This window comes from Nilaparvata lugens, chromosome Y (assembly GCF_014356525.2).
Source record: "Nilaparvata lugens isolate BPH chromosome Y, ASM1435652v1, whole genome shotgun sequence".
Taxonomy (NCBI): domain Eukaryota; kingdom Metazoa; phylum Arthropoda; class Insecta; order Hemiptera; family Delphacidae; genus Nilaparvata; species Nilaparvata lugens.
The window spans coordinates 1,000,006-1,015,136 of record NC_052519.1 but is presented as its reverse complement, the minus strand read 5'-3'; the positions used below and the strand labels follow the sequence as shown (position 1 = coordinate 1,015,136).

Sequence of the window (15,131 nt, the reverse complement as noted above, 5' to 3'; positions counted from 1 at the left end):
TTTGCTATGCCAAATTTCCATACAAGATAAATTGTCGCAATAACTTTCAAGTGAGGAAAATAATTATTTGTTATTATGGTAGAGCTAGTTCATGAAGAAACTCAATGAGCTAACGGGTCATATACTATCTTTAATTAGTGCAGGCTATCCAGCCAACAAACTTGTTATTTTTGCATCTACTTAGTTTTTGTTCATCAAATTAATCATTTTGTTCTGTGACCAAATTCAATTTTATGTTTGTATCAAATAAATGAATCAATACCGTAACTTTTCAGAAATGGTGTGATCTTGGAAAAGCGTGGACAAAACGCAGAAAACATTACAATTGAATCTCCTTCTAGTCCTCTCCCTTGCACCCCACAACTTTGTGAAAGGTAAGGCTTAAAAATGTATGTCTATTATTTGATTAAAAAATGAACCAGTAGGCATTATTGCTCAATTTCAATAAATTTTGAAAAAATAAATATAAAAGTTCTGACTGTATAGAATAGGAACAATGGATAACACAATGTCACTCTGATTGTACAGGTTTTATTGTAGATGAACTATATTTACTTTGTGGCTCTCATTATAATTATTATGATACTGTAATTTGTGTATCTTTTGGGGCCCCCAAGAGGCTCTAAAAGACGTAAAGGAACCTTAAAACTACATTTGAGTGATAGCGAGTTTTCACTTTTTATTTTCTGAAGGCCAAAGTCGTTGTTCGTCTGTTTGTGTGTTACACAATAACTTTAGAAAAAAATGATCAATCAGCTTTAAATTTTGAACACCTATTCTTTGAACCTTTTTAGTCACTAGTTATCATTTATAATACCAAACCTGTCCTCACCTTTGCAACAGTAGAATTGAAATCAAGATGCTTACATAATTTCTGCATTGGACATGGTTCTGAATGCATATTCTACACTTCTATTTTGCAGGGATTATGGGATTGAAGAAGGGATGAATGCTGAGACGAATATTGCGGATATCACTACATTTGAATCTGCCAGTCCTCTTCCTAGCACATCACAACTTTGTAAGAGGTACCGCTAAACATGATCCTTATTCTATTGATTGTTTTCTTCTTTATTCTTTTAACAATAATTATTATTTTTTAACAATAATTTTAAAAAAATAATATGGTAATGATTATGATATTTTTCTATCTTATAAATTAGTGTTCTAGACATTATTTTTGAACAACCAGCTCTACATTTTTTAAAAATTCATTACTACATTATTTCATTAAATCGATAAATCTACATAGTATAGACCAAACGAGATATACCAAGTTATTGGAAGAGCCTAGTCTCTTTTTATCAACTCCTATTTAGCAGCGTTGCATCTACTCTCATCGGATCATTTTCGTGCCATTGACTCGAAAATCAAGTTTGAGATAGATTCAAGTTTGAGTTTTTTTGGGTGTGTGTGAAAGTATGCATGTCCATAATAGGGGATAAAGATTATGAAATAATTGCTTTTGATTCTTGTGATGGATTTGTCTGTTATTATTAATTTCAATAGATATTTTAAAGAATATTCCAATTCAAGTTTACTTCCTGCTATTTCAGATTCAAGTGCAGTCTCCAATTGCACCCAAAGTAAGAAGGAAGTTGTGCCTGAGCAAATATTCCAATCAAAATGAATCGGTGCCGAATATCGTGACGTCGAACATCATCTACCTGACATCGATGTTGTATGAATTTAGAGAGCTCATGTAAAAATTCAGAAGTTATTGGGAGACGTTTGGTTAACTTATGCAGTGTTCTGAATCAAATAAAGGAGATCAACGACCACAACAGAGTTATGGGCTGTACTTTCAGTAACATGATTTTATTGAAAGAAATAAGACATGGACTCAATCAAAGCTGATATTGAAATGTATATGTGTAATTTAGAGTGTTCCCTGAATACAGACACTTCAAATGATACTTTGATGGATGTTAATCGTGCTAGTGTAGCAGGTGCAATGGCTATTGGCATAGGCCATTCTCAGCTTGAGGAGTTTTTTTTCTGCAATTGAAGTTCCATCAATCTCATATACGACATACTCCAAGCACCATGACCAAGTCTCTAAAGGATGGGAAGCAGCGGCTCTGAAGGAAATGGAAGAAGCAGCAAAAGAAGAGATAAGGATAGCTGTAGAGGAGGGCAGTGTTACACCGGATGGCACCCCGATCCTGACTGTGATAGCAGATGGTGGCTGGGCAAAGAGATCCTATCGTAGTAACTACAATTCCTTGTCAGGAGTGATAAGTCTATTTTTTATGAAGTCTATCCAATTATACAATGAATAACAAGTGAATTAATTATGCACAAATTTTGTGATTATCATTATAAGTCTTGGACTAAGAATGTTGGGCGCATACCTCTTTCGCAAAGGAGGCAAATGAGTTAATCTAAAGTTATCGAAATAGAAATAGTGATGTTGATCAGTTACATGTGCCCAACGATCTCAACCTCAGACATATAATAATAACTAGTGATCAGACGCTTCAAATTACTCTGACGCTTTGTAAAGTATTTGAAATTAGGGTAGATGTAAAAATCCCTAGCTGAAGTACTAATAGGTCTGAATAAAATAACTGGCTAATATCGCCAATGAGATAACAATGAAGATTAGATAGCATCAGCTTGTTCTGGCTAAACGGTACAATAACCCAAAAAGGAATTGAAATAATTTTTTGCTAATAAATAATATTATATAAAATTTTTTGAATATTGAGGTTAGGTATAAACATTCAGTGATCGGCGACCTAACGATCGACCGAGCCAAGCAACGTAGAATCTGACCAAACCCCTTGGCAGAGATCTATTGCAGCAAAACGGTATGCAATTTGAAAGAACAAACGGTCACGTGGCTAACTATTAGGAAGCATGAAATAAATATTAGTATATAGAATATTAACTAGCATGTAGAGAGCATACTTAAAAAACCTAATAAAAATAATTAAGTGTATCCAGGAAATAGGAGGTTACCAAGCGCATGAATACTGAAACAATTTGCATGCACCAATCGCATAATGGCAGTTAATAGGCGGCAATAGTATGCCAATTCAAAAATATTTATATATATTTCTATAAATGATTGGGATTTATGTAAAATTATTGTATAGTCTATGTTATAGATATGGCCCGAAGGCAAAGAAATTATTAAACATACAACATAAGTAATAATTTAATATTTTAGTACGATCTATTTGAACCTTAAATGGCGGAGGACTAGGATATTCGAATTTTATGTAAATTTGAAAGTCGGAAATAAGAATTGTAAAATTGAGAAAGGAGAACCATCACTCGCCTGCCAAATGCCACCATGAGAGGACCCTAAATATTTTAAGCTAAAGTTAGATTGAATTATTAAATTTCTTAAAAGACTTTGTGATGCTCTTATAAAGCAGAAGTCATTTTCAATTTCAAATAATTTTTGTAACCCCTTGGAAGAGACAATTCCGGCTACCATAGTCCAGGACCACCAGGAGTTGGATCGACATCGGCGGCTTATAAGAAGATTTCGACACGTGAGTGAGAAAATTGAATTAGTGATGGGCGCCCTTAGTGCTTCGAATTTATTTAATAATCAAAGCTAGCTCGTCGAAAGGGTTTCTTATAAATTAAGAATTTAATAAAGAATACTTGCGCAAGTAAATATAGTATTAAGGTATTTTATTAAAGGAATAATGAATCAGTACATTTCAGAAAATTCTAATAAACCAAAGAAGTATAAAATCTAGGCTACTAAAACATATTCATATGATCTTTAATTTTTGCAATAATTTGCGATAATTTGTTGTAGCTCTAATTCACTAGATGAATTGCTCTACTTATTCCATCAGGTGCCGAATCTTGCACCCTGAGATAAAATATATATTCATTACAAGGAAATCTACTAGATACTAGAGAATTTAATATATATATTTGGATTATTAGTTGCCAATTTATCAAGTCGATCTTAAGGAACCTATTTTTGAACGAATTGTCCAAGTCGACAAGTATTAGCAAGCTTATATCGCAGCTACATGCAAAAGGATGTATATGATTTTAACATAAAGGCACATGGTAACGTTTCGTGTTATAAATCTAGAGTATAATGTTTAGCCTGTGATACTTTACTGATTTCAATTATTGTTCTATTTTTATATTATATATTTTTTATCGCTCTTTATATTTTTTGCCTTGATCTATTTTTTGCATTATTTGTTAATATATGTATCAAATTGTTTATGGTGTGCAATTTATTTTAATTCCTCAACACTAAGGATAAGTATCACATATATATATATATATATTTTTTTTTTTTAATGAATTACAAGAGTTATAGGGGAAGCTCATACTGGGCCTATAAAGATTTTTATGAGACTATGTCCTATTAAAAAACCACGACCTAATTTTTATAATTATATATCAAATATTTCATGCTCTACCGACTGATGCCAAGCAGGAGGCTAATCGTTATTTAAATATAAAGAATAACGTCAGAGAAACATGCCGTACCAACGTGGGACTGATGATGAGAGCTGAGCTCATTAAATAATTATTTGAAACTGAGTCAAGACCCATATTGAGGATAATAATTAAAGACAAGTCTAGTCATATTAAAATTTGTCGTGGATGGATAATGAAACTATAGATATATGAGTATTGAGGAAAACAGGCGAAGTAAACTTTGTATTACTTTTTGGGGAATCAATAGCTTTAAATAAAGAGAAATTATATGTTTTAAAGAAAATTTTATATTATTGTTATTGTAAAAAATATATGTTTATAGAGAGAGATCATATTTTATAAGCCTAAACTGCTATTACTTTCTAGTCAAGAATATATATGTATTAAGCCGGTTGGAAAATAAGTCACAGTCTGTAAACTAGTCAGGAATCAGTATTCAATATTGGAGGCGCTAGAGCATTATAAAAAACTTAAGTATAAGTACCTTCTTTTTGGATATCCAAACACTTTGCACATAACTGTTTCACTGTAAGTCCCGGTTTGTGTCTCTTTTTTAAGCATTTTTGCATATTTTCAGCACTTTTTAATTAGCATTTATCATATTGACACAATGAATCACACTCCCGCAAACTCTGAAGTTTCATATATGTACGGCGGTTGCACAGATCCCACTTTGTCGACTCCCAGCACATCAAACCCCACCATGGTAGATGCCAATACGCCATGAGAAAGGGAACCAGGAAGTGTCGGGTCGATAGTCTTCAATCCACAAGGTCTGCAACCTCTATCATCCACTCGAATCGACGCCGCTGACACACCATTGAATCAACGGATAGCAGAGATCAACTTTGAAGGGGGCGAGGAGCAGCCTGCAGAACCCGCATCTCCAGAGGCCGAGTCACATCTGAGCAAACAAAGTCTATTTTCAGTCACAGAGCTAGATCCATTTAAAAGGTAATAATGGAACAAACTAGCAGTATGTTCAATATTATGTTACAAAACACAATGGATAACATGATGCAGGAGATTAAAAAAGAGAATGCGGCAATAAAAGAGGCAAATAAGCAAACAGTGGAACAGGGCATGAAAGAGACAGCAGGCGCTATAAAATCAGTAGAACGACGGTTGGATACTATTGAGACTAAAGTAGAGAATCATAGGGAAGAATTGAAAGCAATGATAAATCTACAGAAAGAAAGTCAGGATAAAGTTACGGCAGGATTATCGGAAAGGTTGGATACGGTTACCTGTGAACTAAACGAAAGGATAGATAACCTAACCACACAAATCACTACACCCATTCAGGATTTAACAACTAACATTAAGGCCGATTGCCATCAAGAAATCAACAAACAAATTACCGTTGCCAATCAAAATTTAACAACTACAGTTGATAAAAATATTAACAGTATTAAAGATATACAAAATAAACAGATTAATATGTCCACAAAATGAACCAACTGCAAGGTAGTATCAATCAGAACACAGAAACCTGTAAGGCTTTAAACGGAACTCTACTAATTCAAAAATCCACTCTGACTCAATTAGATCAAGAAATAAATGCTAATAAAATTACACATAATAGTCAATGGCAGATGGCACAGGAAAAAATAACAGCATTAGAAAATTATATCCAACAACGACCTCAAGGAATTCAAGCAGATAACATCAACTCACATAGTATATTGCAAGGACTGGGTAAATTTGATAATACTGATCGCCATTTGCAACCTCAACCATTCATTGATCAGATAAAATTAGTACAAACTCTTGCACCTACCTCTTGGAGCATGTGGCGTCTTCGTTTGACTAGTTTATTGATTGGCGAACCCCTGATGTTCTTTCGGAGTAGAGCCCATGAATTTACATCATTGGATGAGTTTGTAGCTGTCTTCCTGGAACAGTATTGGAGCAGAAGTAAACAGTTGGACGTGCTAGCGGACATCATATCATGCGATTTCAACCCTAACTTAGACGGTGCATGTACCACTTTCGTCACTGCCCTACAGTTCAAAAATTCTCAATTGAGCGAGCCCATTAACGAATCGGCATTAGCAAGTATTATTCTGAAGAAACTACCGTATCAAGTTAGAATGGCACTCGCCACACAACCCATTACTGATTGCAAACAGCTAATAAATCATTTATATGGCATACAGTCTGTGATGGCAATGTCAAACCACCGTTCAGACCAAAGATACACACGGAATCAACATAACTCAAAAAGTAATCAGTATAACAGCCAAAATTATGAACCGGTATCATATGATCGCTACCGATCTGCCCCTCAATTTGAACGCCGCTATGAGCACAAGCAAAATGGTAACTGGAATAATGAAAATTTTCAAAATCGCACAACCAACCATTACGCCCAGCAGAGCAACCGCAGGAATCACTATGATGGCCGTGATCGATTAAACTCAAATAATAGTCACACTCAGAATAATTACAACAGAAATTACAAACCGCCACCTCAACAAGTAAGCACAAATTATACATTAGCGCATGCAACAGGATTAAATCAACAAAAAACACGGAACCCAGCACCCAACGACCCGCCACCAGATATACAGAAAACTACAGCTAATAAACCATGACTATATGATACCCCCGATATAACAAGCACAAGCTCAAATGAAACAAACCAAGAAAAGCAGGATATTTCAACGTCATACACCACATTCAGAAATGATTTACCGGAGACTTTGTTAGAAGAAACCGAGAAGGAAAGCAGGCTACCGGATATCCAAATGCAAGCGTATATCGATATCGAAATATATGGAATGAGGGTTCAAGCATTAGTAGATAGTGGTTCACAATGTAGCCTCATACAAACAGACATATTTCAACGTCTGAAAGAAAAAACAAAATTAGCTACTCTACCGTTAACCAACGTATATGTATCAGGTATCAGTCCAGGACGGCGAATACATATAACTACTCAATGCTTACTGGAAATAAATCTTCAACAACAACGATTCGCTTATACATTTCTCGTGTTACCTGTATCCGGTCCGCACATAATAATAGGTACAGATTTTCTACAACATTTCCAGGCCTGTTTAAATTTCCAAACCTCGAAATTTCATGCTTTTACCGAAACCGAAGCATACGAAGTTATAGTACCCCTTGATCTGAAGAAACGCACTGAAGGAATTGCTGAGGTACATTTCGCTCACTACATGGAAGGCGCGCCGAGGAAGTGGGGTATCCACGGAATTGAAAATGCTATGGAGTATATGGAGGTATAAGCCTAACAACGAAGGACCGAACACCGTCAGGAGCAGACTCTAGTACCGAAGAATTGTTAGAGATACTGATAAATAGAATCCATCAACGTACCGATTGGCATCCTGACATTAGACAGGAAATAATTCAAGTATTCCGTAAAAATGCAGACGTTTTTTCCGAACAACCTGGTCTAGCTACTCACTTCGAATGTTCACTCAATGTTAAACCACACGACACGTATTACCGCAAATCATACCCCATACCTTTCACCTATCGATCTGCCGCCATAGCAGAAATCTCTCGCATGGAACAACTAGGAATTATAGAAGAATCCACAGCACCCTATAGTTTGCCGATTGTGTGTGTAGCAAAAAAGGATGGAACAGTAAGACTATGTCTGGATGCTCGCGCCTTGAACCGTATATTGGATGATGACCGAGAAGGACCAGACCAAATTGAACAAGTTATGCAAACTTTCCATGGCAAGACCATATATTCAACGGTAGATTTGAGCGCAGGATATTGGCAAGTCCAAGTAGCACCGGAATCGCGCGATTATTTATCCTTTCTGTTTAATGGACGCAATTATAGGTTCACTCGTTTAGCGTTTGGATTAAGGAATGCTATGGCTATATTCATACGGTGTTTGAGACAGGCGCTAGGAGACGATATCAGAGACTACTGTACATTATACGTGGACGATGGATTAATAGCCTCACAGAATATACGTGAACATTGCCAGCATTTAGATATAGTATTTGATAGATTGATAAATTGCGGATTGAAACTCAAACTATCGAAGTGTGAATTTTTTGCGAGGGAAGTGAAATATCTAGGACACATAATCACACCTACTGGCATATCACAGGACCCGGACAAATTATTAGCCATCAGACAATTTCCATCACCAACCAACCGTAAACAATTACAAAAGTTTATTGGATTTTTACAATTCTACCGCCGCTTCAACAAACAAATGTCACACTACACTGCTCAACTCAGTCATATATTGTCTAGTACCAAGCCTTGGATTTGGACTAACAAAGAAGAGATCATATTCCAGCAACTAAAAGAAGCCTTCCTAAATTCCGTCGTGCTGAAACACCCTAACCTGAAGAAACCTTTTTTCTTGAATGTCGATGCCTCAGATTACGCGATAGGCGCAGAGATTTTCCAAGAAGATGATCAAGGAGAGAAAGGAGTGCTAGCATTTTTTAGTAAGACACTCAACTCAGCACAGCGTCGATATTCTGTGACCGAAAAAGAGTTGTTGAGTATTGTGGAAGTATGTATTAAATACCGGACATTGTTGCTCGGCAATAAGATATTTATCAATACCGACCACAAAGCCTTAACATTTTTCAAAACAGCCAAATTAAATCACAACCGCTTATCTAGATGGTTTCTTGCGCTTCAAGAATACGATATCGAATTGACCCATCTGCCAGGAAAGAAAAATCAGACCGCCGACTTTCTATCCAGGGAAATAGATGCTACATATTGTCAAGATACCAACCTGAAATGTTTCGCCGTAAAGAGTGGAGAAAGCATACCATATCCTCCCAACATCCAACCACGAATTCATACTGCCGTATTAACCCCTGAAAGAATCCGCATCGCCCAATACGAAGACCCAAGACTGTCCCGGATCCGCGAATTGATGGAAGAAGGAGCTACTGAACCGCCCGATTACCTGCGACAGTATACCCGCTACAAAGGATTTATGTTCCACCGACCGGCTAAAAATACTTATGACTGGCGCCTAATCATCCCCGCTAATATGGAAACAGATTTGATAAAAGAAGCTCACGAACGTATTGGACATTTTGGAACTACAAAGACCCTCCACCTACTAAAAGAAAGCTGTTATTTTAAAAGCATGCATAAAAAAGTGGCCAAAATAGTAAAAGCTTGCGATATATGCCAGAAAGCCAAATACCCGCGATACCATATCAGGGGCGAAATGAATCCCATTCTCCCTAGTGCACCATTGGAATTGATATCAGCGGATATATATGGTCCATTACCCATGGCACAATACGGAAAAAATACATATTCGTGCTTACATGTGTTTTTTCAAAATATACAATGCTATTTCCCATAGGTAAATTGACCGGAGAAGTTTTGGCCCGATGCATAACGGAAAGATGGACAAGTGAAGTAGGAAAGCCTAAACAAATCCTATCTGACAACGCAACCTATTTTTGTAGCAAGCAGTGGAAAGAAATACTTCACCTGGATAATATTAAATGGTCAAGGACATCTCTTTACAACGCCAGCACTAATCCAGTAGAGCGACGTATGGCAGAGATCTCTCGCTTTATGCGGACTTACTGTAACGAAGAACACCAACAATGGGTTAGATATATACCATTTTTAGAAGAGTGTTATAACAATAGTCTAAATGAAAGCACCGGTTGTACGCCTTACGAAATCATATTCGGTAAAATAAACACTACATTTATCGAAAAGTTAATTGATTTTCCAAGCTCAGAAGTGAACAAATTAACAAACCCTAATATCCATCATCTAGTAAGGTTAAAGCTAGAGCAGAAGGCAAGTAGTAGAAAGAGATTTCACGACCGAGCATATAAAATATTTTCATATAATATTGGAGATGAAGTTTTAGTGAAGAGCCACAGGTTATCAAATGCTTTGGAGAAAGTAACTCGTAAATTCTTTTTAATTTATTCAGGGCCATTCACTATCGTAGCCATATCGCATCACAACACAGTCCAGTTGCAAGAGAATGAGAATACGCACATTGTTTGGTGGGAAAATGTAGCCAATATTAAACCATATCACAGAATTTGAAATAAATACGATAAGTAATCAAGGAAAACACCACTATCAAAGAATTACTGACCTATCATGATAAATTTAATATTGAGTTGGACCGCATGGCAATAATCCAATGTTTTTATTTCTCCCAACTGTCCAAAGCCTGCAACAAGCAAAAGAATAATTTTTAATTATGTAATTGAATTAGTTACATCAAATAAAAAAGGACACAAGCGGGATAGAATATTTAAAATTCATAAATTACCTTTAAAGAGAAAAAATGTAGCAGTTAGGTTAATTGTGAGTTTTGACAACCAGTTCTGACATAAGCAGTATGAAATGTAGAACAAGTAGTCAGCTGGCCAAAGCCACCCGAATCAAATAAATGTAACGTCTGTTAAACACATGATTATGAAAGAAGTATTGTAACCCAAAAATGTTATTTATTACTGTTATTCATTATATTTATCAATGTTAGTATATTCATTTATATGTTTTATATTTATTACCGTTAGTTATGCCATGTTTATACCCTAGAAAACCTAAAATGAATGCTAGTTACCTAAAACCAAAGAACCATTAGCAAAAGAAAAGTATTGTACCTGATGTATAGAAATTATTTATATTAAGACCTAAGAATTACTATAAAAAATAAGCCCTAGAAATTTGTACATCGAAATTATTGTTTGAAAAGAATCAATTATGAGAATCAAGAAATGTGTGTAGTTAGGTTGGTGGCCCTGCGAGCGGCAAATTTAAAAATACTATGTTCTAAGCGTTGTAAGGAGGAATGTGTCTAGGGGATTATATTTATGATATTTTTTGTGTGTTGAGGAGGAGAATTTGTTATTGTATTTGAGAGAGGTCTAAGGGAGGTGCAGCAGATAGATCGATAGATCTGCGAACTATGATAAAAGTTTGAGAGTATAATTTATAAATAAAGTATGGAATATATCGATGTATTGAAGGGTGGATTTTCATTAAAAACATTGTGATTCTCAAATATTTTGAATTCAAGGGGCGCGTGTAAAGTATTTGAAATTTGGGTAGATGTAAAAATCCCTAGCTGAAGTACTAATAGGTCTGAATAAAATAACTGGCTAATATCGCCAATGAGATAACAATGAAGATTAGATAGCATCAGCTTGTTCTGGCTAAACGGTACAATAACCTAAAAAGGAATTGAAATAATTTTTTGCTAATAAATAATATTATATAAAATTTTTTGAATATTGAGGTTAGGTATAAACATTCAGTGATCGGCGACCTAACGATCGACCGAGCCAAGCAACGTAGAATCTGACCAAACCCCTTGGCAGAGATCTATTGCAGCAAAACGGTATGCAATTTGAAAGAACAAACGGTCACGTGGCTAACTATTAGGAAGCATGAAATAAATATTAGTATATAGAATATTAACTAGCATGTAGAGAGCATACTTAAAAAACCTAATTAAAATAATTAAGTGTATCCAGGAAATAGGAGGTTACCAAGCGCATGAATACTGAAACAATTTGCATGCACCAATCACATAATGGCAGTTAATAGGCGGCAATAGTATGCCAATTCAAAAATATTTATATATATTTCTATAAATGATTGGGATTTATGTAAAATTATTGTATAGTCTATGTTATAGATATGGCCCGAAGGCAAAGAAATTATTAAACATACAACATAAGTAATAATTTAATATTTTAGTACGATCTATTTGAACCTTAAATGGCGGAGGACTAGGATATTCGAATTTTATGTAAATTTGAAAGTCGGAAATAAGAATTGTAAAATTGAGAAAGGAGAACCATCACTCGCCTGCCAAATGCCACCATGAGAGGACCCTAAATATTTTAGAGCGTAATACCTTGCTATAACTTGTAAAAGCTAAAGTTAGATTGAATTATTAAATTTCTTAAAAGACTTTGTGATGCTCTTATAAAGCAGAAGTCATTTTCAATTCCAAATAATTTTTGTAACCCCTTGGAAGAGACGATTCCGGCTACCATAGTCCAGGACCACCAGGAGTTGGATCGACATCGGCGGCTTATAAGAAGATTTCGACACGTGAGTGAGAAAATTGAATTAGTGATAGGCGCCCTTAGTGCTTCGAATTTATTTAATAATCAAAGCTAGCTAGTCGAAGGGTTTCTTATAAATTAAGAATTTAATAAAGAATACTTGCGCAAGTAAATATAGTATTAAAGGTATTTATTAAAGGAATAATGAATCAGTACATTTCAGAAAATTCTAATAAACCAAAGAAGTATAAAATCTAGGCTATTAAAACATATTCATATGATCTTTAATTTTTGCAATAATTTGCGATAATTTGTTGTAGCTCTAATTCACTAGATGAATTGCTCTACTTATTCCATCAGGTGCCGAATCTTGCACCCTGAGATAAAATATATATTCATTACAAGGAAATCTACTAGATACTAGAGAGTTTAATATATATATTTGGATTATTAGTTGCCAATTTATCAAGTCGATCTTAAGGAACCTATTTTTAATTGAATTGTCCAAGTCGACAAGTATGAGCAAGCTTATATCGCAGTTACATGCAAAAGGATGTATATGATTTTAACATAAAGGCACATGGTAACGTTTCGTGCTATAAATCTAGAGTATAATGTTTAGCCTGTGATACTTTACTGATTTCAATTATTGTTCTATTTTTTATATTATATATTTTTTATCGCTCTTTATATTTTTTGCCTTGATCTATTTTTTGCATTATTTGTTAATATATGTATCAAATTGTTTATGGTGTGCAATTTATTTTAATTCCTCAACACTATAGGATAAGTATCATATATATATATATATTTTTTTTTAATGAATTACAAGAGTTATAGGGGAAGCTCATACCTGGGCCTATAAAGATTTTTATGAGACTATGTCCTATTAAAAAACCACGACCTAATTTTTATAATTATATATCAAATATTTCATGCTCTACTGACTGATGCCAAGCAGGAGGCTAATCGTTATTTAAATATAAAGAATAACGTCAGAGCTTCTACATCTTGTTCCTCTAAGGAATACTAATTCATGATACATTGTTTCAATGCAGAAATCCACGAGAAAATGAATGGCGAAATATGCAAATTGATATCACAACTCGTATCAATTTGTTAATGTGACAGTTGTAAATTATGTTGTATATTAAACAGCTGAAATCATGTGTAAGTGCATGAAGGTCTGAGTGTGTGATACCATAGAGAAAAAATAGCGTAGATATCCCATGGTATGAGGAATTTATGTCGCAACTTTTACTGTTATCTTAAGCCGATTACTGTCGATTATTGTCAATTTTTACTGTTTTGTTAGGGTGAGAGTTTATGAACGGCACAATTTGAGGGACTACCAGCGTCATACAGCTGCATGGGAAAGAACTACGTGAACTATTGGCTTGGGATAACAGTAAAAGTTGCAACATGAACTCCCTATACCATGGGATATCTACTTATGCTATCGTTTCTCTATGTAATGGTGATACCTTCCAAATTGCTCCAGCTAATGTTATGAATGAATGAATGAGAGAACTGTTGTAAGTGCATGCAATGAATTATTCAGCTGACTAAATGAATATCATTGAGTTGTTATTTATTCAAGTTTCACTAATGAGATTGTCTTTTCAGGCTGCTATCGTAGGATCGCACACCAAGAAGGTGATCTTCATGGGAGTACGCAATAAGTACTGCACCATCTGTGCTCGAGCAGATTCCAGTCATTACCTGCTTCCCAGCATTCCTGCTTCAAGAACTGGGCAGGCAGTTCATCCAGCATGGAAGCTGACATTATTTTGGAGGGGTTCTGCAAGAGTAAGGAGATGTATGGCTGTATTTATGGCATCATTGTTGCGGATGGTGACTCAAATGTGTATAATAAACTTCTAGAGTTCAGACCTTATGATAACTACACAGTCTCGAAAATCGAATGCAGTAATCACCTTCTCAGGAATTATTGTACCAAACTGAGGGAGATTGTGATTCATAAAGATTCTGGACCTATCATGCAGAGAAAGATTGTAGGCAGTAACATTTTAAGACTGAGGATGGCAGTAAAAAAGGCTGCTGAATACAGAAAAAAGCAAAATCTTGAAGAGAAAGTTTGTCTTCTGAAAAGTGATATAAGAAATTCTGCTAGCCATGTTTTTGGGGAGCACAGCAAATGTAAAGAAATAGGATATTTCTGTAAAGGAGTAAAAGAAGGTGAAACCAATATGATTCCCGCCATGAAAAAGAGTGGCATTTCAAAGCAAAAACCTAACCTATCCTAATAGCACATTATCAAATATAACCTAAATAAAACCTAACCTCTAAACCTTTCACATTTAATACTTTAGATTTATTCATCATCTTTATAACAAAACATAAACATGTGGTTCATTTCATGAACATGTTCACAAACATGTGGTTCATTCCATGAACATGTTCACAAACATGTGGTTCATTTCATGAACATGTTCACAAACATGTGGTTCATTTCATGAACATGTTCACAAACATGTGATTCAAAGCAAAATCCTAATCACCTAACCTATCCTTTCACCTTCAAAACAGAGAAAACTCCTATAATAATCCTATAAAACTCCTTGTAATTCTGTGCTTTGAAACATCAAAAAACATAACTCCACCTAGACCCTAGCCCCTTCTAGCATATTGCAATTTTAAAGCAAAAACCTA

The 15,131-nt window shown here is 35.0% G+C and overlaps 1 protein-coding gene across 1 annotated transcript; it reads left to right on the top strand.

The window, feature by feature from the left end:
* Positions 1 to 1,933: 1,933 nt before the first annotated feature.
* On the top strand, positions 1,934 to 14,342 carry LOC120355163. Its single transcript, XM_039443488.1, has 2 exons — positions 1,934 to 2,237; positions 14,085 to 14,342. Exons 1-2 carry the CDS (start codon positions 2,091 to 2,093, stop codon positions 14,340 to 14,342), a joined length of 405 nt encoding a protein of 134 aa, XP_039299422.1. The 5' UTR covers positions 1,934 to 2,090.
* Positions 14,343 to 15,131: the final 789 nt, after the last annotated feature.